The sequence below is a fragment of the Panthera onca genome, chromosome B1 (genome assembly GCF_046562875.1).
Source record: "Panthera onca isolate mPanOnc1 chromosome B1, mPanOnc1 haplotype 2, whole genome shotgun sequence".
Taxonomy (NCBI): Eukaryota; Metazoa; Chordata; class Mammalia; order Carnivora; family Felidae; genus Panthera; species Panthera onca.
The window spans coordinates 187862178-187888264 of record NC_138342.1 but is presented as its reverse complement, the minus strand read 5'-3'; the positions used below and the strand labels follow the sequence as shown (position 1 = coordinate 187888264).

General features: G+C 44.3%; 1 protein-coding gene and 1 pseudogene across 3 annotated transcripts; one reads left to right on the top strand and one right to left on the bottom strand.

Annotated features, from left to right (window-relative positions):
• The first annotated feature begins 1999 nt into the window (after positions 1–1999).
• On the top strand, positions 2000–26087 carry CYP4V2 (cytochrome P450 family 4 subfamily V member 2). 3 transcript variants are annotated; one of them, XR_013555009.2, is made up of 12 exons: positions 2000–2578; positions 6599–6711; positions 8634–8719; positions 9506–9696; positions 10091–10160; positions 11733–11859; positions 13262–13447; positions 15806–15908; positions 20238–20372; positions 20469–20648; positions 22087–22900; positions 24351–26087. XR_013555009.2 is itself a non-coding variant. In XM_060653007.3 (11 exons), exons 1-11 carry the CDS (start codon positions 2365–2367, stop codon positions 22257–22259), a joined length of 1578 nt encoding a protein of 525 aa, XP_060508990.1. In that variant the 5' UTR covers positions 2000–2364; the 3' UTR covers positions 22260–24175. The 3 variants fall into 3 exon arrangements, 1 of the variants encoding a protein (XP_060508990.1); XR_013555008.2 differs by lacking the exon at positions 24351–26087 and adding an exon at positions 23905–24142; XM_060653007.3 differs by lacking the exon at positions 24351–26087 and having other exon boundaries at positions 22087–24175.
• Positions 16755–20231, bottom strand: LOC144616095 (protein SET-like; annotated as a pseudogene).

Sequence of the window (26087 nt, the reverse complement as noted above, 5' to 3'; positions counted from 1 at the left end):
CTTTCCAGACGTTAGTCTTGCTGGAGAGAAACTTCTTCTCCCAAAGATCCCATGACATGACTTAATGTTCTACAACTTGTTTTATTGTTAGTGTTTTAATATTTCATGAACCTCTTTCCATGTTGGTACTTACAGATGGCTTGAACAAAAATCAGTTGGAGAAAGGAGCCCTAGGCAATGTTTTTCTCTACTTCAGACAGGCCTCTAAATGGCTGAGTGAAGCCTATAGGATAGCTGCAGACAAAACTAATGTAATTAAGCAAAGTAGGAATCGGGGCATTTCTCAACGTATCAACTTCCCTGCCACTTTTGCTATAGCTTGGGGACCTGCCACCGGGAGAGGGGCACTCCAGCCTAGGCCCTTTGTAAGTTAATAAAAGGAAACCTCCAGGACACCTGGGTGACTCAGTGGGTTAAGCATCATCCCACTCTTGATTTTGGCCCAGCCTTGGACTCTGCCCTGGGCATGGAACCTGCTTAGGAATCTCTCTCTCCGTCTCTCTCTCCCTCTCTAAAATTAAACGAACGAATGAATGAATGAATGAATGAATGGAAACCTCCTGTGAAATGAAGGAGGAGGCCAGACGGGAGAGCTAACACACCCTACCACTCTTCCTCAATTGCAGACCCAACACAAAGGTACTTGCAGGTGGCAGGACTTTACTAACCCTTAGGGTGTGGGGCTGGGGGGAGGGAGAAAGGTTTTTCTCTCCCCTAGCAACAGCCCAGCCAATGAGAGACTGTCACAGCTCAGCCAATGAGAAGCCACTACGCTTTAAACTCCCAGTTTAGACAAAGGAGTTTTAGTTTCTAGCAGCCACTCCCAATCCCCTCTCTCCTGTATAAAACAACGTTCTGGGGATCCCTGGGTGGCTCAGGCCCTTGGGTATCCCACTTCGGCTCAGGCCACAGTCTCAAGGTTTGTGAGTTGGAGCCCCACAGTGGGCTCCCTTCTGTCCACACAGAACCCACTTCGGATCCTCTGCCCTGTCCTCTCTCTCTGCCCCTGCAGCACTCACACTCTCTCAAAAATAAATAGACTTTTTTTTTTTAAGTGTTTTTTCTTCTTTGTTCTCCACACCTGTCTATGGTTTTGCTGTCTGCTGTGTCTCAAAATTGCAACTCTCTGCTGTTTCCAAATATACCCATTTTGCTGCTAAGATAAGTGAGTTTTATTTTTAAGGTTAAGGCAGGACCGAGGCTGCCTGAAGAAAAGAGGGGAACTGGTAGTTAGGGAGCTTAGTCCTTGGGCAGAATTCCAGCCTCCCAGTCACTTTGCTTTTCCTTCTGCAGGCTCAGTGCTTTGCCTTCATTCCCTCTTGAAGAGCTCACTACAACTACCATCCCCTTACAACCGCCCCACTCCCCCCTACCTTTCCCAGCTTCTCTTACTCCGCCTCTTTCCAAGGCCTTGACCTTCCCCTCTCACTTGTTTTTCTGGCTGCTGACTTTTCACGGTCCCGAGGATATGGTGGAAAATATTTGCATCACAGCAACCTTACTCAGCTTTCCCTCGTCTCAGTGGGCCACCGGATGCAAACTGCAAACCGCTGCTCCCAAGGATGTTGCCCCTAAAGCTGCCCCAAGATCAAAGCGGAAGGCCGCTCTGCGTGATGGAGAAGCCGGGGTGCAGCCCCGCAGGCAGGCAGGCAGGCAGGCAGCCAGGCCCCAAAGGGTAGAACCCTGCCCGTTGCGCGAGGAAGCATGAGGTCAGGGACCCAGCCAGGAAAAAAATAAGCCCCAAAGGCTGAGTTTCAAACCAAATGCCTCTTTATTTCAATGTTCAAATAGCCGGTTCTCTGTAGCTGCGGTTCTCCCGTGCGTGACCAGCAGCGGGGACCTAAAGCCCAAAGCCCTGCCCCGCCCTGGCCACACGCAGCTGCCTCAAATTCCACCCCCATTCTTCTCCTCCCCACTCCAGTGCCTTCACTTACATTCAGCAACACCCCATAGAAGCCAGGAGCTGTGTTCCCGTCTGTCAGTTTCCCCTGGACCAAACACAGGCCCGAGTGCATGGCTGTAGGTTTGTGCCCAGCGCAGTAACAACCCGGCTGCTGCTGTTTGGGGAGCCTGGGAGGCTCCAGCCTAGTCCCGAGGCCCAGGGCGGCCGCCGCAGGGAGAAGCCCCGGTCTCCGGGTCCCCGCCGTAGGGAGGCCTGCCGGAGGAGGAAGAAGCGAGCGGCCCGGGCGCCACCTCTTTCCTCTTGGGGGAGGGCGCTGGCAGCCTCGCGGCCGCGGCTCGGGGGCTCCCGGAGTCCCGGAACTCCTCCCAGGACCGGCGCACTTGAACTCCGGGAGTTGGCCCAGCACCTCGCCCTGCCGTCCTGCCAGGCTCCGTCCCAGTGCGGAGCGGCCCGCCGGCGCGATGCTGGCGCTGTGGCTGGTGGGCCTGGGGCAGAAGCTGCTGATCTGGGGCGCGCTGGGCGCCGTCTCCGTGGCGGGAGCCACTCTTCTCCTGAGCCTCCTGCAGATGGTGGCGAGGTGCGCGCGGCAATGGCAGCAGTTGAGGGGCCTCCCCACGTTGCCCGGCTGCTACCCCTTGGTGGGACACGCGCTGATGATGAAGCCAGAAGGGAAAGGTAAGAGACGCGGGGGCCGGTGGGCTTCCTAGCCTGCGCGGACCCGCCAGCAGGAAGGCCCAGGGTGCAGGAGCTTCCCCCCCCCTCCCCACCTCCCCCCTACCCGCCCCGGGCTCAGCCGGTCCGCACCTGCTCCCCGCCAGCCCCCCTTCTCATCAGCCTAGAGCACCACGACTTGAGGGCCGCTTTGGAGAGACAAGAATCTGTCCCCTGCTGGAGAGTGGGTTCCCAGTTCTATCCGGTTTGCCCTTACGACCCCTGATAAAATTGCTCCTGCCTCTGTTTCACATCAATTTTTTTTTTATGCATAGGCTGGAACGCAGTATGTATAAGCTGTCCTTCTTCCTCTTCTCTTCTTTTCCCACTTGGTAGCTGTTCCTATCTCTAAACACCGCCTGTGTTCTCTCTTGGCTGTTAAAGCCTAAGAGCAGAAACTTCCCTGGAGCAGGGAATGCACCTGAAAACAGTCCCATCATCCTCCACCCACCCACTGCCCTCCGAAAATCAGGGACTAGAGATTTCATCTGAGGCTTCCCTCCCTCCCCGCATCACAAGATTTGACCACAACTTTCTATCCTTCTTGACCTTCTTATTTTAGTTCTTTTAAGGAGGTTAGGTAATAACAGTAAACTACGATACGAGGGCAAGGCCGTCTGGCAAACTTAACACACCAGGTTTTAAAAGCCTTATTTATGAAACAGTGCATTGTTTTTGTTTTTTGTTTTTGTTTCTTGTTTTTGTTAGGTTTCACGGATGAGGGGAAAAAATCACCGTGAGTGAGAAAGTTCTCAGAAGCACCTGGTTTTACAGTCTCCCATCGGAGACAGTGAATTCGATCTTAGCACTCCGTTTTCATGGGTGTGCAAATGGGGATACCCAGGGTTCAAAAGATTTGCCCCAAATGACAGGTTCTAAAATGAGCCGAGGACCACAATCCAGTTTCGCCTCAGATTAATTTGTAAATCGCAGTTTCACAAGTTGAACGTTAACTCCAAAACTTGAAGTATTATTTCTTTTCTAGCTCTCCCCTCCCCCCACCCCTGACCCTCATGCTGTCATTGCATCCCCACAGAAATAGATAAGGCCTCGTGGGGCGGGAGTGACCTGGGGGGGTGTTTATCAAAATATCGAAAATGTTCCCTGGCAGAAGAAATCCAAGTTAACCTTTCACCAATTAAACATCAGTGTGACTAATGGTACAAGTTATCCAATACCGCATCTAGAGGTCTGAGAACCATGTTGGTAGAACTCATCTGGGTTGATACTAAAAGCAGAGCTAACCTCTCCTTCTACCCTGAGACTTTATAGCATTACAGAGTAACTGTGGCGATATATAGGGCTCCCATTTCCCCGCAAGAAATAATATGCTTAAGAAATCTCATCGGATTCTTTTGGGAATTTATTCTGAAAATTGAAATCTCTAGTGAATGAGACCTGTTTCAAAATAAACTTGTGAGTTGATTGGAATAGTTAAAGCAATTCTCCCTGGAGTTACTTTCTAAGTGAAAAGGGTGACAATATCCTCGCTTCGACGAAGGGACTTTTTAATCCATCCACAAGTACTGGATTTTGGCATCAGGCAAAGCTTTGCTCCGTGTCCGGCTTTGCGACCAAGCTGTTTTCATTTGAGGAGTCGTTTAAAACTCTCTAAAGGGAAAAGAGCAGGAGGAGAACTACAGCAACAGCCAGAAGACACTGAACAAAATGGCAGTATCGATAATTTCTTGAAATGTAAATAGACCGCATCCTCCAATAAGAACACACAGTGTGGCTGCATGGATAGGAAAACAAGACCCATTTTTATGCTGCTTACAAGAGACTCGCTTCAGACATAAGGACACACACAGACTGAAAGCGAAGGGATGGAAAACGATGTTTCATGCAAATGGAAACCGAAAGAAAACTGGGAAGCTACCCTTACACCAGACAAAACAGAGTTTAAAACGATGACTGAAATAAAAGACCAACAGGGTATTCATGATAATAGAGGGGTCAATCCAATAAGAAGATACGGCATTTATAAATGTAAATGTACCCAACACAGAAGTACCAAGATGTGTAAAGCCAATATTAAAATTTTCTAAGTTAGAGTTTTTACCCTTAACTTGTAAGTTAATTGTATGACGGTTATTTTAAGGATTAAAGACCAGGCAACACTTGAAGGCAATATGGCGTAATGGTCAAGACAGAGCACTGTAGTGTCTTACCGCCTTAAGTACAAAGCCAGGTTCCATCATTTACTCCCTGTGATAGTGGGCAAGTTTCATCAATTGCGACAGTAATCGTGCCTTTCGTGTAACGATGGTGAGGCGTAAAAGGCAGTGCATCAAAAACGCTAACTCTAGCTCAGACATAGAATAACTTGCTGCTGTAAATGAATAGGACATAATGGATGTTAGCTCTTGTAGGATAATTATTACTAGGTTTCGATGTGCTGAAACCTGCAAACACTTAACAAAGTCATTACTATGTATTTAGTATTATATGGAGTGGACATCCGTGAGCTCCTGTCCTGCTGCGCTGTGCACAACCTGACCTGGGATTGGGTGAAGCCTGGGATTGGGTGAAGCTTAATGATGGATGAAGAGCAGGGATGGGCCGAGCCTACGCACATTATTGACACTGAAAAAGTGCTGAAAAGTTGAATAGTTTGTTTTTTATGCCATATCAATTTGTCCCTGGTGCCCAAATTCCCATGTCGAAACAACTCTGTCAAAGTACCTTAAGTACCGTATTGGTAGCCTCACAGTGAGGTTGAAATTAGCCTTGCTGTTGTCAATCAGGCATTCCCTCTGCCCAGGAGAAGCCCTGCATCCACATCTGCCTACCCGCTAGCCCGCCTCTCCTCACCCCTCCCTAGCTGGATTTTCCCAGCAGTGGAAGGAGGCTTCTGGTCCATTTCCTAACATGTAATCACTTGGCCAGCTGGGACTCAAATCCTCCCTTAACCTCATCTTGTTTGACTTGTGTTCTGAAAACATGCCTCACCTTTGCCAGGTTTTTCTCTGAGGCCTGGACCCTGTGTCTCAATTCTTCGGTCACTGGCTGCTGTCGTTTGTTTCTACCCAGATGGCACTCATCGACACGGCATTTCTTCACTGAGAATTTTGTAATGGCTTGATCTCTCCTGAGGCCACGCTGCATTCCCCAGACAGGGGCTTCGTGGATTTCAACACGGAAAGTGTTGACTCTCGAGTTTTCCACACTACTTTGATGCTGGAGTTGGGATTGATGGTCACCATTTCCCCAAACCTGATGCAAACGCCAGCCAGAAAGCGCAGCCAATGCCCCTAACCCTGGCTGCACTGAACTCCAGCCTTTTCCCCACCCCCAGCGGCTTCCTGTGGCCCCAATATACCCAGGTGATTCACAGATCTCACACACACTGGTGTTACTGTCCTAAAATACGATTCCAGTCTTGCCAATCCTCATCAGAAACCGCCAATGAGTGTGTAAAAGCAAATCAAACCCTCCAGTACTCCAATCTCCCCTCCCAATGCTATCACCCCATCTAATGTTGTGGCTGCACCTACAGGGAATTTTCAGAGTTTCATGCTTCTGCTCTGCTGTTTCTGCTGCTTGGTTTACATTCTGTCTCGACTCCTACTTCCCCTTTTCTGCCTATAAAAATACAACTCATGTTTTAATGCTCGAATACCGTCTCCTTGATGAATTTTTTTTTTTTTTCAGTCCTGTCCATGAGGACCAGTAACTCCTCAGACCTAAACTTCTATCTTAGCAACCATTTTGTTTTGTCTGGTATTACAGAAGTGACCATCTCCCATAGTTAGCAGCTCCCTGAGAGTAGGGATTGGGTCCTTTGGAGGTACACGTTTCTTGTACCTTATCTTACTCATAATTAAATTACCCTCACAGTTCAGTCATTATAGCCTTTAACAGGAACAGTATGGTGGACCTCGAAGATGTGAGAGACTTGGCAAATATTAAATGACTTGCCCAAAGTAAACAACCCAAAAGGCACAATAAGAAACTCACCTAAAATTAAATCTCTCCTCCCAGAATTTTTTCAGCAGCTGATTTGTTACACAGAAGAATATCGGCATTTTCCACTGCTGAAACTCTGGCTTGGACCAGTACCACTCTTGGCCATTTATAATGCAGAAAACGTGGAGGTGAGTGTGTGGGAAATAGGATCACTTTTCCACTGTATATTCGATGGTGTGAGGGTCTCATCCAAATAAAGATAGCAAAAATGTTATTACATTAAAAAAACTTTTTTTGAACATTCATTTATTTTTGAGAGACAGAGCACAAGTGGGGGAGGAGCAGAGAAAGAAGGAGACACAGAATCCGAAGCAGGCTCCAGGCTCTGAGCCATCAGCACAGAGCCCGACGCGGGGCTTGAACTCACGAACCATGTGCTCATGACCTGAACCGAAGTCGGATGCTCAGCCTACTGAGCGCAACCTACTGAGTGAGCTCAACCTACTGAGCCACTGAATTTAGTATATTGAGCATTTCACTAAATATTTTTGGCTATGTGGGTGCCATTTAATGCTTTCCAGATATAGTGTAAATATGGGGGGTGGGCAGTAGCCTCTAGATGTCTGTGCCCATCTGATATCAGGTCTAACACATTCTCCTTTTTTGAAAAGTCTACACAAGGATGCAGTTTTATAGAGCCACAAATAGGTTATTCCACAAGGTGAGCACATGTTACCTGCCAGACATTGTTTTCTCAGTCTAAAAATATAAGACTAATAAAGTATGAGTGTTTCTCTCAAGATGCACTGAGTCTCCTATCCATTACAAATGTATTACTCCAAGTTAATTTTCTTAAAAAAGAATGCTCATCTGATATTGATAGGGCAGATACCATTAATCCATGCTATTGAAATTGGGAGTGTACTCCCAAAGAATACGTTTTACTTATCATTATGACTCTGGGGAGACTATCTTGTGGTTTGATGAGCAAAGGATTTGGGTCAGGGAGTAAAAATGGGGTAAGCAGGGTTTCTTTGCATGGAACAAAATTAAAAACAGAATTTCCTAGGCGATGGCGCTGGGATATGTCTTTCTTAGATATTGCCGTGAAAATGTGTGCTTCCTCTTGTACCGCACTGTAGCAGCCTGGTTCGGAGTAGATAATGAGGAGACAGGCAGAGGATTTCGGCCATGGCTGACTTGGTGTGAGCAGGCTTGGTATGTGTGGGTGGAGATCTATCCAGAATGCAGGACTGGAACAAGGAGCCCGGGCAGCACTTTGTGCTCAGACCTAAGTGCTCATCCTTTCTACCTCACTTGGATTCCGGGGGGTCTAATCATACTCAGGGCCTTCAGTGTTGCCTACATGCTGGGGACACTCAAATATGCACTTCTAGTTCAAGTCCTATCCTGAGCATCTCACCTACCTGCTTTCAGACCACAGCGACTTGAATGTCTCCAAGTCAACATGCCCACAAATGAACTTGTGACTTTTATCTTCCTGGACATGGTCGTCCTTGGATTCACCTAGCTCCTCTCCCCCGTCCCCCTACCCACAGTCAATGACTCCTCTTGGTTCCTAGTTCATGGTAGGAGCCAGGGTATCGTCTTGGACATTTTCCTTTCTCTCAACTCCATTTGGTCCCCAAGACCGAATGACACTTGTATGTTCAACACTCTATTTGACTTTTTTAGAGGCACAGGAATAAAAATGAATCGCAGAGAAATAGTTACGAGACGTTACTTTAAAAAGTAGTGTTCTGGGCGCCTGGATGGCTCGGTGAAGCATTTGGCTTCGGCTCGGTTCATGATCTCATGCTTCATGAGTTCGAGTCCCGAATCAGGCTCTCTGCTGTCAGCACAGAGCCCACTTCAGGTCCTCTGTCTCCCTCTCTTTCTGCCTCTCCCCTGCTTTTCTGTGTGTGTGTGTGTGTGTGTGTGTGTGTGTGTGTGTGTGTGTATTCACGCTTTCTCTCTTCCTCAAAAATAAATACACATCAAGAAAAAAAAAGATAAGACGCTAAATTTTTTTAAAAGGTGGTCCTGTACTCTTATAATTGAAATTATTTTGATATCTATATATCTCTCAATTTTTTCCCCTCTTTCCAAGGTAATTTTAAGTAGTTCGAGTCAAATTGACAAATCCTGTGTGTACAAGTTCCTAGAACCATGGCTTGGCCTGGGACTCCTTACCAGGTATGTCATTGTCGCTTTGTAAAGCCGTCTCGTAGAATCAGTTCCTTCTATTGGTAACTTGTGATGTCGGGAATTGGCACAAAGTAATCTTCCCATCCCGAGACTGTGCTACCAGGAAGCTGGGGAGAAGCCGGAAGGAAAGGACTGGAGAACACTGGGCTCTGATGGACAGGAGTCCAGCGTGTATGGTAACCTGTAGCCATGGTACTCAGCAATGGTGATGACCAGTGTCCCGAGAAGAATCAGGTCCTGGTGTGTGAATGGAGTAAAGGAAAGGAGCGTTTGGAACAGGCAAATCTTGAAAATCCAGTGAAAAGGGCAGTCAGCCCCAGCCAAGTATAGGGAGCACAAAAACCTCAGTCCTGGAGCTGGTGTCCAAAAGTAGGACTCCATCCTCTGGGAGAGGACCCACCAAGAGAGAGGCGGGACCCTTGTGGGTCTGTGAAGAATCTAAAGAGAATAGAGATCAAAGGAGAAGCACAGACCATCAGGATCATCTGAGGACTAAGGTAGTAATCGAGGGGAGACAAAATATTCTAACTTGGAAACTCAGAAATTGAGACAAATTCTTCCATTTGTCCATTTTTATGAGGGCTCCTTTAAATACGACCCAATTTAGAAAAAGATCTCAAATGCCCACATTCTGTGACTATATACGAGTCTTTGTCATTCTGACCAAAGCACGTGAGAACCTATAGATTAAGCTGTTTCGGGAGAATTTTGTTGAACTGGCTAAATTTACACTCTGTTTCTCTTTTATTTGTAACCATGTATTGTTATTTCTAGTACTGGAAACAAGTGGCGATCTAGGAGAAAATTGTTAACACCCACTTTCCATTTTACAATTCTGGAAGATTTCTTAGATGTCATGAATGAACAAGCAAATGTATTGGTTAATAAGCTTGAAAAACATGTTAACCAAGAAGCCTTTAACTGCTTTTTTTACATCACTCTTTGTGCCTTAGATATAATTTGTGGTAAGTCTCAGTGATTTGTTTCTAAAGGTACGGTGTAGTGTAGACTGGCCAACACAGAAACTAACATTCCATTGGGAAGGCCAAGGAGGGGATTGGAAAGGCTCCTGGATTGTTCAGGATGGTCCCGTTGCTCAGCCGCCTGAGAAGCAGCAGCCCCTGCTAAGGCTTTGGGCAGGATTGGCACAAAGCCAACATGCCAGGAAGGTCAGAGGGAAGGAAGCAGCAGCAGCAGGAACAGGGAATAGAAGGTACAAGAGAAAAGGGGGAGAGAACAATTTCAAAACCTATAAGAGCCGAGCAGGACCTACGTCTTCTTTTTAAGGGGTGGCCCCTGGAAAATGAACGCAGGATAGGTGATGGAATTGAATGGTTGCTTCGTGCCTCTATTTTACAGAAACAGCCATGGGGAAGAACGTTGGCGCTCAAAGTAATGATGATTCGGAGTACGTCCGTGCAATTTATAGGTAAATGAAGTCCTTTGGATTGTCTTTAAAATGGTTCTTGATTAGGGCTTTGAAAAGGATTGCTGATAATTTGTGACTGTCTTTTTCATTGTTTCAAAATGAAACTTTATACTGAAATTAACCCAGTCGTTTAAGCATGTATTTGAGCAGTAGAGGAACGGTTTTGTAAATGATAACACACCCAGATGATGCCTTAAGTTAAAACGATTATTTTATAATATGTTGAGGGATTACATTATGACACTAAGTGATATAGGCAAAACCAGATTTTTGGTATGATAACCACCAGGTATAAAGAATTATTTATAGAAGGAGGGGCACCTGGGTGGCTCAGTCAGTTAAGCATCTGACTCTTGATTTCCGCTCAGGTCATGATCTCACGGTTTGTGAGTTCGAGCCCTGCATCAGGCTCTGCACTGACAGAGCAGAGCCTGCTCGGGATTCTCTCTCTCTCCCTCTCTCTCTGCCCCTCCCCCATTTGCTCTCTCCCTCTCTCAAAATAAATGAGTAAACATTTGAAAAACATGATTTATAGGAAGAAAACACTGGAAGGCACTATACCAAAATATCAGTTACGGTTATTACTGTTTGCGTGTGTGCTTCTCTTTTTCTGACTGTGTTTTGTTTTTGTGGCTGTTCATTTTCCTTTCCCATGTTTTCTGCTGAGTATGTATTATTTTTTCATGGAAATCATCAATTTTTACCTTGAAACTGGCTGGCAGTTATTCAGCTATTAAGAGTCAGGGCCAGGATTTGATCTGACACACCCTATCTTGAAGTTCACTGCTCATTTCACCTTATTTTAATGAATGCGTACTGAGCGTCTATAACCTGCCATCCACGGCACTAGTCCTGACTAGTTGTATCGCCTCACACAAATAGGAAGAAAGCAGGGACACACACAGTGAAACAGATGAATGTAAACATAAACTCTAATAATTGTTTAGAAAGAAACGATCAAGTTGACATTAGAGAGGGAAAGAGGGCTACGTCCTACGGGTGAGTGGTCGGCAAGAGCCTCTCTAAAGAATCAGTGTCTAAGCCCGTCTCGAAGGAGGAGATCACGCAGAGGTCTGGCTGCTATCTTGCTGGACATGACAAGGGAGGCACTCGGGACAGCTGTGTGACACATGGGTATTCGGCGAGCACTTCTCTGCAGAAGGGGACGACCAGTTGCTTTTCTGTCACTCCGGAGGCGTGATTAAGCGAATGAGTGCATATTAAAAACTGGCAGATTTCATCCCAGTGGGTGATCCCAGAGCCACAGCGGCCTTGGGAGGTCAGGAACTCTTTCTGGAGAAGGAGAAGCAGGCCTCAGGTGCCCATCTAGTCCAGATGTGTTATAACAAATTCTTCCTTCTGCTAATGAAACCATTAAAATGTTAAGCTTCACTGGACGTGTAAAAGCCCGTGCATCCATTGTTGAGCATGAAGCACAGGGCTCTTAGTAGCCTTTCGGATAAGTCCTCCTCATTCCCGTATATTTCCCTCGTTAAGAGCAGGCATTGAATAGGTGCCGAGGAAAGAGACACTTCCGGTGTATCGGCTACTGTATTTTTATCCCATTTACAGGATGAGTGATTTGATATCTCGAAGAATGAGGATGCCGTGGCTCTGGCTTGACTTTTTGTTTCTTATGTATAAAGAAGGATGGGAACACAAAAGGAACCTGAAGATCCTACATAATTTTACCAATAAGGTAAGTCCTCAATTCATTTTTTTTAGTGTGATATAATATAAAAATTTGCCCTTATAGCCATTTTCAATGTCCAATTTGGGGGGCTTTAAGTACATTGAAATTGCTATGCAACCATTGCTACTATCCATTTCTAGGACTTAAAAAATTTTTGTTTTAATGTTTATTTAGTTTTGAGAGAGATACAAACAGAGCACGAGAGAGAGGGAGTCACAGAATCTGAAGCAGGCTCCAGGCTCTGAGCACTCAGCACAGAGCCTGATGCGGGGCTCGAACCCATGAGCCGTGAGACCATGACCTGAGGCAAAGTCAGATCCTTAACCGAATGAGCCACCCAGGCGCCCCATAGGACTTTTTTAAGTCCAAGATTTTTGTGCTTTTGTTAATATCCTCAGTGTAGGACCATGAAGCCTGAGTCTCATAAAATTTGAATTGAATAATGGAAAAAAGTAGGCAACCTGATTACATTTCAATGTATTTAGTAATTTTTTAATGTTTTTATTTATTTTTGAGACAGAGAGAGACAGAACATGAACAGGGGAGGGGCAGAGAGAGAGAGGGAGACACAGAATCCGAAGCCGGCTCCAGGTTCCGAGCTGTCAGCACGGAGCCCGACGCGGGGCTCGAACTCACAGAGTGTGAGATCGTGACCTGAGCTGAAGTCGGATGCTTAACTGACTGAGCTACCCAGGCGCGCTTTAGTAAATATTAATTAAGCAGTTGCTAAGTGCTAAAACTTTGCCAAGTGTTAGAGATATAATAATAAGACACGTATGTTCCCTACTCTAAAGTAGGTTAGTTTAGTAAGGGAGTTTATTAAAATGGCAAAATGAGGTATGAGCTATGAATATTTATTAACAAACAAGGTGCTATGTTAAAAGAACATAGAGACAAGTATTATGAGGGTCTTCTGGAAGATGTTCGTATTAGACAGTAGTTTTCAAAGGCAAAGGGCCTTTCTAGTATCATTTTAACTTAGAAAAGATTAAAATTAACTGGATGTTCCTATTTCCAATTCAAAAATTACAAAGCGATCATGATGTTGTTTTGGATATAGGTTGCCAGTCTGTGTTAACGATGCATATAGGGCAATCAACCAGGCTGTAGGAGAACTCTAGGGTACCATCTAGTAGACCATTACACCCCACTGGAAAGTCTGTAAAAACGGCACTTGAAAATTCTGAAGCTGTCCGACAATGAAATTCATGTTTACAAGTCTTATCAAAGAATGCCATAAAATGTTAACAGGCAGCTTGACTATATTTTTACAAGAGCCTAAGTGGTGATTGAGGATAGGAAAGGTTTAGAAAAAATAAGTTAAAGAAGCTAGGATATTTGCACAGGAGAGTGTATTGTTAGATTATAACGAATTCCAAATCAAAGCATATGATGGTTTAAATCACAGGTCATCTCTGAACGGGCCAAGGAACTGAAGAGAGACGAAGAACATAGAAGTGGTGACAAGGACTCTTCCCCCTCCAAGAATAAACGCAGGGCTTTTCTTGACTTGCTTTTAAATGTGACTGATGATGAAGGGAACAAGCTAAGTCACGAAGAGGTTCGAGAAGAAGTGGACACTTTCATGTTTGAGGTATTGTATATCATCATGTTATTTTCAGGTATCATTAAATAAATTCCAGCTATTTTTTTAGAATCTACAACATTATTTTTTTAAAGTGTAATGCAATTTTTAAGTAGCTTCATAGAGCTAAGGAAGGGTCATCAGATTAGCATTAAAATTTACACAATTTAAGAACCTGATTAAGTATCAGGTCAACTTCCGTGTTCAGAAAAATCTTTGAGTCATGGTGGGTACGGCATAGACACATTTTTTTTTCCCCTCAAGAAAATCTAAGGTCTGTCAGACTTTTCCAAGAAGAAGAGCGGCCAACAATTGCTATGTTCTTTTTAGTCTGTGAAACCCACTAGTCTGTTTCTTCACTACTTCCTTTGAAAGAAGCCCGTTTGCTTCCTGCCTCTACCAATGAGTCCTTAGCTACTGCCCTGAGCTGCCCTACCTTAGAAAGAGAACAAGAGCCGCCCCATGGACAATTTAACCAGTTTGAGATTCTAAAAAAAAAAAAAGATCTCCGGTCTTCCAGTAATAATAGTAATAATAAAAGATGCAGTTTTTGACAAAGAGAATTCTAACTGTATTAAATATCACAAGGGGTGAGTCTCTCAACATATGTGGATTGCCAGATAGAGATAAATAAATGGTTTTTTTAAGCACCACGTGGTAATATGTTGGAAGCGGAGGTGAGCAAAAGGCATCCACCATTTCCAATGGCTCAGCACATGCTCACGGGTGTGTTAGCTGCACCCCCCGGGGCCGTCTAGATGCAATGCTGGAGCACATCCGTCCTTTCGTCCCGAGGGAGGTCGGTCTGTGTCCTGTAGCTGAAAGCGGGTCGCGTTAAGCATCTGTAGGCTTGAGCTCTCCTCCCGGCTCTGTGCTCACTGGCCCTGTGAGATGCTTCCAATCTTCCCCGATCTCTGTCATCGCTTTCCTATGTGTATGACAGAGAGATGGGCTAGGGCAGTGATTTTTAAACTTCTTTTTTTAAGCAGAGCGCTTTACCGGAAAGAAATTTTATGTGGAAAATGGACACCCACGGAGCTAAAAAGTGGAGAGGTGTTAAGCACGTAGGCTCTGGGGCCAGATCCCCCACCATAAGCTGTCCTAGAGGTGTAACCTTGGGCACCTCATCGAGACTTTCTGGGCCTCGGTGTCCTCATTGTTCAAGCACGGGCCTCACGGATTAGATGAATGATGTTTTCAAGTGTACCAACAATTGTGCTCAGGAAGCATACCATAGATCTTGGCTATTATTATTTGATGTTGAAGTGGAGAGACCTTCTCACATCTCCACCCTGTATGCACACACATGCGCACACACACGTACATGCATACAAGTGCACACACATCCATACAAGTGCACACACATGCATACAAGTGCACACACATGCATACAAGTGCACACACATGCATTGTCATGCATGCACCTACACGTACACATACATACGTGTGTAGGGCATGCAAACATCCCTCTCACCTTCGTGAAGACAACCAGCCTGATGATCTCTTTCTTCCAGTTTTAACAGTCTGAAATTCTACATTTTTTTTTCTCCTTTGCATCAAATAGGCATACCACAAACTATCACGTCGTGACCTAATGTGACATCCTCCATAACGTGGATGCAGGCTCTTGGGGCCGTGCCTTTAACTGCCTGGGAGCCAGTCATTACATATGAAGGTTTTTACCCCTACCCTCTCCCAGCAGCACGCTCCTGTGAATTCCATGCTTAGTTTCGCTCTGGGTAGCAGATAAAACAAAATGGGAAGCTCTGTCTCGGTATTTGATCTCTAAAATGTGAATTATAGTAGCAAGTATTTCATGAAGCTCTGGGGAAGAACAATCACGTTAGTTTCTGCACCTAGTTAGTGCTTAGTGTTTTGCCTAGAACTTGGCAAAATTAAATGAAGCTGTTAATCAACTTCTTGCCCTGGAGAATTACTCAGAACTGCATATGTACTCCCTGGGTACATACCCATACTCAATGGGTAAAGCCTACCTTGCAAATAGGGGAAGTGGAGAAGTACAGTTCTGGCAAGTTGGCTCAGAAAAGCCAGACTTCCTCCCCCCGCCCCCCACTTCAAAACTGTCTGGCCTACCCCGTTCCTTGGAACGCCCGCCCCCTTATCAGCACAGCTGAGCCACTTCTTACCAAGTAGACAGCTCCATGTCATGGTCAAGCGTCCGTCTACGCAGGAAGGGATTGTTTTATATGTTTGTTTGTCACCAAGGTGAGATGCTGTATGGGATTAATTTGTTATGTTCTGGAGTCAGATTGCAACTGTCAGATCCAATTCAAAATGGAGTCATCCTGTCCGATCTTCTCGATATAGCTCTGCTCTTTAAGCCATTGTTTCTTCTCACCTTTGTAGGGCCATGACACGACTGCAGCAGCAATAAACTGGTCCTTATATCTATTGGGTTCTTACCCAGAAGTCCAGAAACACGTGGACAGTGAACTGGAGGAAGTGTTTGGTATGTTTGGCCCCAACATTAGCTGCTCTGTGGGTCCCACGTCCACCGAAACAGACGCCATTCATGCTCATTCAGGATGTGCTGTAGGACCTGTTGTAAAGACAGTGTAATAAGCAGGAAGCCTCCCTTATGGGATCCCTTCCAGTACTGTCTCCTTTGCAAGGCCTCCCCTGTTCACTTACAGGCATTGGCCAACCACCTGGCGTGTGACTGCCCTAGGCTAGACACTGGGGGTGCATAGATAAATGCTACTGTCTCCAAGGACCTCACTGCTTACTAGATGAACCAGCTATTGTCCATAAAGTATGGAGTCCTGGCTGTGCACTTGAGTGATAAGAAGAAGGTGATATTTGGGAGCAGTGGGGAGCAGGTGATGTTAGTGAGAGGGAATCCAGGAGAGCTGTTTCCCATAGGATTGCATCTGGCCACAAATGAGAGGGAAGTTGGGTGAAGCGGAGAGGCCATCCTTTCTTTTTTTTTTTTTTTAATTTATTATTTTTTATTTTTTTAAATATGAAATTTATTGTCAAATTGGTTTCCATACAACACCCAGTGCTCGTCCCAAAAGGAGCCCTCCTCAATACCCATCCCCCTCCCCCCCACCCCCCATCAACCCTCAGTTTGTTCTCAGTTTATAAGAGTCTCTTATGCTTTGCTCCCTCCCTCTCTAACCTTTTTTTTTTTCTTCCCCTCCCCCATGGACTTCTGTTAAGTTTCTCAGGATCCACATAAGAGTGAAAACATACGGTATCTGTCTTTCTCTGTAGGACTTATTTCACTTAGCATCACACTCTCCAGTTCCGAGGCCATTATTTCTATTACACAACCAGCAATCAACAGGTGAGGAGTCCTAGGCTGAGGTCAATAGGGATGTCACAGAGTCTCAGTCTTGCTCTTTTTTTCTCTCTGTTCTTCACCATCTTGGCTTTTGTGCCCTTGATTGTTGTTCGAGGTCTCGTGTGTATCTTCAAGATGAAGAGGAAGGGGAGGAGGGGATGAAGGATGTATTAGTTTCCTGTGCCTTCTGTAATACACTCTACAAGCTGGGTGGCTTAAAACAACAGAAATTTATTTTTTTCACGTTTCTGAACACCAGAAATCCAAGATCAGTATTGCTGAGCCGAAGTCAATGTGTCGGTGGGGTTGTACTCCTCCTGGAAGCTCTAGGAGAGAATCTGTTCCTTCCCACTTCTGGTGGCCACCAGCCTATCCCTTGGTTTATGGCCACATCACTCAAATCTCAGCTTCTATTTTCACACCCCCTTCTCTTCACTCTGTGTGTGTGTGTGTGTGTGTGTGTGTGTGTGTGTGTGTCTGTCTGTCTGTGTCTGTGTGTCTGTGTAATCTCTCTCATCCTCTCCTATAAAGACATTTGTGATGGCATTCGGAGCCCAGATGAATAATCCAGAATAATCTCCCCGTTTTTATATCATTAACTGAATCAAATCTGTAAAGGTACCTTTTCCCCAAATAAGGTAATGTTTACAGGTTCCAGGGATTAGCACCTGACATATATAGGAGCCATTACCAGCCGACCACACAGAGGCTATGCATTGTGCCATCAACTTTATCCTTTGTTGAATCACACATCACGTGGCTCCCATAGCTGGAAGGAGAAAATGAAAGATTGGGTCAATGGGCCAACAAAATGGTGTCTCTTCAGAGAGAAGAGAAGTGGGGAAGGAAAAAGCAGGAGAGGGAAGACATTCTAGAAAGAGGAGAACCAGATGGACAATGGCACAGAAATGGAAAAGTTTGGAGGACAGTAGTGAATCGTGAGGGGCAGCTAGAATTTAACACATGTGGTACAATGTATTGAGAGATGAGGTTGGACAAGTAGTCTTGAGTTCGGATTGTGTGAGGCCTAGACATCTCAAGAAGGAAGACTTTATTTTGTAGAATGGAGGCAATCTTAACTTTTTGGCTCTGTTTCTATCGTCATTTTATTTATTTTTTTCTGGATTGATTTCGATTCTCTCATATTGTCTGTGGTGAGTAAACTTGGTCTTTCAGAAGCTCACAAGTGTTTTTAAAACATGGTCACATTTCGTAACCTCTACGATATCCAGCTTGTTGCTGTTGTACTTTTTGTTGATCTCATGTGATTAAAGCATCATGATTAGTAGATGCCTTATTTTGCCGCTTCTCATGTTTTCTACTGATTGTCCCTCACTTTTTCTTTTATCCCCAGTATTAGTTCTAAAATTTCATGAGCAACTCATCTTTGGGTATTGAGTTGCAGGTATAAATTCCTCTTGTTACACATAAAATTAACCATTTATCTGTGTGTATTTAGTTTTATTATAACAAAGCCACTTGTGCCCTGTTCATGTTTAAAGTCAAGCATCATCTTTTCCCTCCAGTAAAACAAAAAGAAAATTTAAAAATAAACAGGAACAAAATTACAATAGAGAATGTCAATCCCAAATACGGTCTTACAGGCTCGCCGAGTCTCCCATGGAGCGGTAGGGCTCAAGGCACTAGGAGAGAATTTTATTTCTAAAGTGTCATGTTAAACTATAAAGATTTCCATTAAACATCACAATTAAACATGGCTGAAGGAGAAGCCATGTTGTCAAGATGCCCACTTCCCCGACCCAAACATCTGAAACCCACCCTTCCCTGATCTAGAAATGCATTTTTTTAAAAATAAAAACCAAGAGAAAGTAACCAGATACATTTTGGTAAATGCTAACTGTGTCCATAATCACGTAGAGACACAAAGTAATCTCTGAGCCCAGTACTGAGGAAAAGGAGCTAGAATTCTAGGCACTCCCACGTGGGGACCGGGCACCCACCAGCTTCCAGCAGAGCTAAGATAGCTGAAGGTTTTTCTTTTTTCCCCATGTGTTGTTTATATGAAGTTTTGGTTGAGACAGAAAAAGATAAGAATGAATTAAGAACAGAAAATGGTAGAGTTTCTCTTCCTACTGTATTATGCTCAAGGTATTGCCCCCCACCTCCCATCCCAATAAGTTGAGAATCGTTGTGTAAAGGAGGAGAAAGAGACTTCAAGAACAGCATGGCTGAGGACAAGGGGGCTGGAGAAAATTAAGACAGTAGATTGAAATCCATCATCCTCATTCTATTCTTCATTAGTGTGTTCTCCTCGTCCTCCACCACCACCACCACCACCACCACCACCACCCCCTTCTCCATCATCCATGGCAGGAACCAAGTAGTATCGTGATGGGTTTTACCAAACATCATCTTAGATGTCCCTTCCTAACTCATCTGTACCTCCATCAAGATGGCCAGTAAGCCAGAGAAAGAAGCTCCCTGGTTCCTCATGCTCCCTCTTCCTATGGCTTTATTTTGCATTTGACTTGAATGCTTTATCAAATCCTTTCCGATTCCCATTTGATTTCAGTAGATTTTGAAGATGGATCACGCTGTCATCTAGATGAAATTCTTTGGAGAGAACTTTGTTTTTGAAGGAAGGGTTTTTATCAAAGTGAACATCTGTTCCATAACCTGATTTAATATCTTCCAAATCTGTCACTTCAACTCTGGTCAGATAATGCAATGCCTCTTTGTCTTCCTCTCCAAGGAATACAGATCTGTGGATGGCTGTTACCCCAAGTGTTGTTACCCCAGAATTTGGGATCTTGGCGATCATTTCCAACTTCCTTTGAAAACATGCTCAGTGGCGTTTGTTATATTTCTGTTCTACTTTCAAAATCCCTCCACTGGCTTGTTCCTTAAGTCCATCTGTACTGATTTCATTACAGTTGCTCCTTGCTATTCTCATTCTTCCTTTGGTAAGTCCAGGGAGGTTGATGTCTCTTCTGGCCAGAAGGCAAGACCATCTTAGTTTCTTTGTTTGACACAGGAACAAAAGGCGATTAGGGGCCATGTTGTGGGGAAAGTCCAAGAATCTGGCTCAAGAGAAGATGCACATCTGGAAGCTCTGAGAACTCAAAATTAACCATTTTAAAGTATATGAGTTCGTACATTCACAGTGTTGCACCACTTTTACTCTAATTCCAAAGCATGTTCAGCACCCCAAAAGGAAACCCTGTACCATTAATCGGCCACATCCCATTCCCTCTTCCTCCAGCCCCTGTCTCTGTCAGCCTCTCTGTCTCTGTGGATATACCCGTTCTGAGCCCTTCCTATAAATTCAATCATTCGGTACGTGGCCTTTTGTGTCTTGTTTCTTTCACTTAACACATTGTCTAATTTTATTTTGATTATGTATAATATTAGAAATCCTACTTTGGCTGTAGGTATTTAACATCCAGTGCTTGGATTAATTCCTTGTTGATGTCCCATTCCCCAAGCCCATATTGTTCTTTCATGGTCATCTCGTGTATTTACTTTGATTAGGGAAGTCTGATCGTCCTGCTACTGTAGAAGACCTGAAGAAACTTAGATACCTGGAATGTGTCATTAAGGAGAGCCTCCGCCTTTTTCCTTCTGTCCCCTTATTTGCCCGCAATCTTACTGAAGATTGTGAAGTTGGTAAGAACTCTATGATTAGAATAATAGGGAAGATGGATTTTTTTTTTAACATCTGTCTTGCTCCATTCTTATGGCATATTGCCTACTTCTTGACAGCAGGTTACAAAATTGTGAAAGGCGCTCAAGCAATCATCGTTCCCTATGCACTGCATAGAGATCCAAGATACTTCCCAAATCCTGAGGAATTCCAGCCGGAACGGTTCTTTCCCGAGAATTTGCAAGGACGCCACCCATTCGCATATGTGCCTTTCTCTGCTGGACCCAGAAACTGTATAGGTTTGTATCCATCAGAATTGGTTTGATCTTTCCAGCCCATGTGGTAGTGGGTTTGTCACAATACTTTCTTTTTCTTTTTTAAAATTTTTAACGTTTATTTATTTTTGAGAGAGAGAACACACACGCAAGTGAGGGAGGGGCAGAGAGGGAGACACAGAACCCGAAGCAGGCTCCAGGCTCTGAGGTGTCAGCACAGAGTCCAACATGGGGCTCGAACCCACAAACTGCGAGATCGTGACCCGAGCTGAAGTCGGACGCTCAACCGACTGAGCCACCCAGGCGCCCCCTCACAATAATTTCTTCGAGATGTCATGTCTCCTAGGCTACGGTCTCTTAAAAATTGGTTTCTTTTTTCTTCCACTTCACTCTACATTATTGTCTCGAAAAAGATTGTCGTAAAGTAGAATAGTTTGCTAGGGCCACCATAACAAAGTACTCCCAACTGGGTGGCTTCAACAACAGATACTCATTTTCTCATATTCTGGAGGCTGCAAGTCTGAAATTGAGATATCAACAAGGTTGGTTTCTTCAGAGATCATTCTACACCTTGGCTTATAGATGGTCGTCTTCTCCCGTATCTTCCTGTATCTTCCCGGTCTTTCCTGTGTGTGTTGTATCCTGATCTCTTCTTTGTATGAAAACAGTCAGATTGGAGTAGGGTCCATCCATATGACCTCATTGTAAGTTAATTAGGCTCTGTAAATACTCTATCTGCAAACACAGTCACATTCTGAGGTACAGGGTGGGGTAGGGCTTCAACATATAAATTTACCGGGACAGAATTCAGTTCATAACATACAGCACAATCAGTTTCATGGTAGAGTTTTAAAATACTATAGATTTGGGGTCCATGTTGAATGTATTTTATATGGTAGAAAATGTACTTGTAGCAGTTTTATTTAACCTAATATCTATGTTTGTTGCTTTTGAGAATCGCATTTGGCAAAACAGAAGCAAAGAATGTTTACCATATGGCCAGCTGAAGTACTTAAACAGGATGGATGCACATCACCATGCATCATACACACTTTGGCTTTAGGATCTCTAGCATTTTATGAGGATGTAAATGCAGGTGTTAGTAAAATGAGGTCAGATTTAAATGGATGAATCTGAAGCCTATTTGGTGACTCTGTAGTAAATTAAATTAAAGGCCCAATAAGCCGTCTACAGTAGTGGTTCTCATGCTTCAATGACCCTAGAATTCATCTGGGATTGCTGCTAAAATACAGATACCTGCCCCACCCCAGCTATTGGGCTGCACTGGGTAGGGGCGGGGAAGGGGGCTTAAGAATCTTCATTTTTAACCAGCACCTCAAGTAACTCTGCTTCTCCTTATTGTGAAAATATAAAATTGCTTGCTTCCTCTAATAGGACCGGTGATTTCTCACCTTTGAGATCTATGCATATTTAAAGTAATGCCATTTTCATTAACTTGAAGGTCAAAAATTTGCCACAATGGAAGAAAAGGTCGTTCTCTCCTGCATCCTGAGACACTTTTGGGTAGAATCCAACCAGAAAAGAGAAGAACTTGGTCTGGCGGGAGAGCTGATTCTTCGTCCAACGAATGGCATCTGGATCAAGCTGACGAGGAGAAACGGAGATGCGTCCTAACCATAGTCCTGGGCTGTGCCCTTGTCACGTCTTTCTTGAAAGGAACTGGATTTACGATTTCTAGATCTGGGTTCAATACTCTGAGTCCCTAGACCTATTTTTTTTTTCTTGTCCCCACTTCTGTTGGGATCAAGCTCCCCAAAGAGTTTTTATATTTGCATCACGACCATAGGTCTTAGCCCTGGTCTCGATCCCCAAAGTAGAGTTAACCAGTGACGACACCCAAGTAAACATATGATAGGTTTCTCAGCAGAGGGATCCACAGGCCAATTCAATTCAATTGGCACACCGAAAGAATATAATTTAATTGAGATTCCAGAATTTTTTGAAGGTATTCTTACTGACTGGGGAACATGTATATGCATGTGCACATATGCATTTAATTTGAAAAGGGTGGGTAATTAAGTACTTAGACCTAAGAAGCTCAAGTTTTAAAATTATATGAGTGACATCAAATATGAGAAGAAGAATTATTATGGCACTTTTCAGATTATATTGCCTGGACTTGATAATTTTTTAAGTTGACTCATAAGTTCTGTTCCTGTTTCCCTTTTGACCAGGTGCCGATAGCCGTGACTTCATTATCCATAGCATCACAACTAGCCTTATATATCATACACAGTTGGGAAAGACGCCTCTCGGTAATTTCCAATCCCCCACAGTGCCTCAGAGGTTTGAGTAATGGCTTTTGGGGCTGGGAGGACCTTAGAACTTAACTAGTTATACTCCCTTTTATTCGAAGCATCTGAAATCAATGAGAAGGTAAGTTACTGCCCAGAGTCACGCCGCTGGTGGGTGACAGGGCTGGAAATGGAGGTCTGTGCATCTCTCCATTCCCACCGTGATAGACTGCGCTGTGTTATGCCCTTATTTGATGGAACTCAGGTCTGTCGCTAGATGTGTCCCTAGAACACAGCTTTTTCTGCCTCCGATCTTGGGATATTTCTTCTAGAGCTCTTCCATCATTAAAGGGAAAGAGAAGCCACCCATCTGTATTTAGTAACTCAGGAATATCTCACTTAGTTTAGGGTTAGACTTCCAGTAAATTCAGTCCTCTGGAACATACCTACCAAGCTGATAACTGACATTCTCTGAGTTCTAATTCCGTAGGTAATACCTGTATCCCCTCAGTCAGTGCCTTTACAAAGTGACTTTTAATGAACATAGTATCATTGTTGCTTCAGTTTTCCCAAGGCAATAGCAGATAGAAGCAACAGACTAAGAGGATGGAATTTCTCTTCTTCGATGGCTGTCCCAGGGAGAGATTGCAAACCAAAGCCATTTGCAAGCGCTTCAGGCTGAGTCATTTAGGCCAGGGTCAGCAGCTCTACCCACTTTACTATCCCAGGGCACCCCAGTGCGGACAACCCAGTGGCTTAGTTGATGAGAAAAAGTCAAGGAAGTATATGATACAGTTGAAAAAGGTTCATAGCATATGCTTAACTTTGTTAGCTAGAAAGTGGATATATGTAGAAAATCTTATTTCCAGATGACTATGGATAATCAAAGTTTTATTCATGGAAATTAGTATTATTTCTCAATTTTATGCATTTAGATTGAAAACTTGCTTCTTTCTCTTTTTCTCTTCCTTTCTCTCTCTCTCTCTCTCTCTCTCTCTCTCTCTCTCTCTCTCTCTCTCTTTCAGTGGCCCTGCCCTGGATGTGAAATTAAAGTAAAACATTGCTTAATGTTACCTTTTGGCCTGAGATCTTCATGTAGCTCCAGAATAATTTGTTATTTGTGTTTTAGTTGGAAACTCTCGTAACCGTGTTAGAGGGAGAATGGTCTGTGGTATCAAAATGCAGATGCTGATTTTTTTTTTTAATAAGAGAATAATCAAGTATCTATGACCCTATTACTCGTCTAACTGCTGCTTGAAAGAGGTATCTCAAGAAAAATAAATTACATTTTAATCATGGGTGCTATATTTTATTCTGAGAATTGATGTCATCTTGGAATATAGATAGCTTTAAAGGACACATTAGCGGGTGACTGATTCGTAATGAGTAATAAAGGAAATAGCACTTTTGAACTGGTGTCATCACTGCTACGCAGACGTTCCAACAAAATGTTCCTTGTGCCCCGTCAGAGACTGATGCTGAGTCTTCCTGAGTCTGAAGAATTAACTGGACACGAAGTAGAAATCCCAGCACAGTTTGCTCGGCTGATAGCAGCAAGTGAAATCTCCTAGAGGGGCCTGGGAATCAGGAAAACCACAAGCATCATTGGAACCCAGCATTGCAGGCTGGAAACCTCTCCAGGTGACGGGCTAGTGAACTGATTGATGCTGTGTTCATTGTCACAGACAACAAAAGAATGTCAGTTTCTGGACCAAACGACCTGCCTTACAACGAAAGAGGTGCTGCCTGTGTGGCGTGCGCGCGCGCGCGCACACACACACACACACACACACACACACACACACACACACTGTATCTAGAAGATCAAAACGTTTTGCTTTCCAGCATCTAAAGAGGTGCTGGTAGGAACATGACAAATTTTTGAGTCTGCCTAGAAACCTCCCTCCTTTTTTTAGGAACAGTACCCCCTTTATCTTTGAAACTGTCCCATGATCAATACCTCCCCCAACGTTCTTCTGTTTCTCGCCTTTTTGCTTCCCCAACATATATACACGCTGTAAATACACAGTTCTCGTTGATGACGCCATGTTCTCAGGCAATCTCACCGTCTTAAGTGGACTGACCCAAGCAGGGTCCGCTCAGATTCTCCCCTTGGGAATCGATGGAGGTTTCAGGTTGTGAGACTGGGGATCAGTTGGCAGTTGAAGCTCTGGGAAGCAGGTGCAGGGGAGAGAAGATGCACAGAAAAGAAACGGAGAGAATCCTGGAGGCTCTGAGTCCCACATTCCCGGGGATGGGCAAGTTCAGCTACACGCCCGCCCTGTGCACTGTTCAATTGTTCACCTGCACGCTGGAGCCCAGGCGCCAGGGTATTGCCATTTTGTTTAGGTTGATCGTCTTTCATTTCTAACCCAAAGCCAGTTAGTGTTTGTGAGCTCAGCTGCAGGAAGGAGAAAGGTGCTCTATTCTTCGGACGTGGTCTTCTGTCCTCATCCTCTTTCCTTTGTGCTGTTCACTACTTCTCCTCCAGGCTGGATAACCTCAGCCGATAACATATGTCTGCTAGTTATTGAAATGTGATAGGATTTTTAAAAATTAAGATTTAATCGACATTATATTAGTTGCAGGTGCATAACAGTGATTTGATATTTGTATGTGTACGAAGTGAAAAATGCAATAGCGTTTGAGGAAATGCAGAGTTCCCATCGTTTCTAGATGGTAGGAAAATTAAAAGGCCCCTGCTTTATCTTAGAACAAATTGGGATTAGCCTAACACAAGGGTCTAGTTTCTTAGCCCCATCCTGATGTATTGCCCAGGCTAATTTGTCTTTTTTTTTTCTTGCTTTCATTAAACCAGATTCACCCCCATTTTCCTTCTGGCTAGCTGTATTCCAAATTCCAAGGATAAATCTCTCACCCGTGATTACTACGAAAGGACTGTGTATTCTCTCCTGTGCTTCTTGTCCAGAAATTCGCCAAACGGGTTATTTCTTTGGCCCTTTTGCACTGAATTCAGTCTCTCAATTAACTCCCAGCCTGTAGCTGTCCCTACTCCTGCTCTCGTGCTCCTAGGAGATAACTCCTTGGCACTTTCTTTTTCCTTCCCGTCACTTACTGTCTCCTCTTACCCAGCATTTTCTTGTTGTTGTGGTGGACAGTGGGCGTGAACTCCTTCCTATCTTTCCTGGTATTAGTCAATGTAGGTCTCTTGGAAATCGAGGAGATGCTCAAACTCCTATACAAAAAA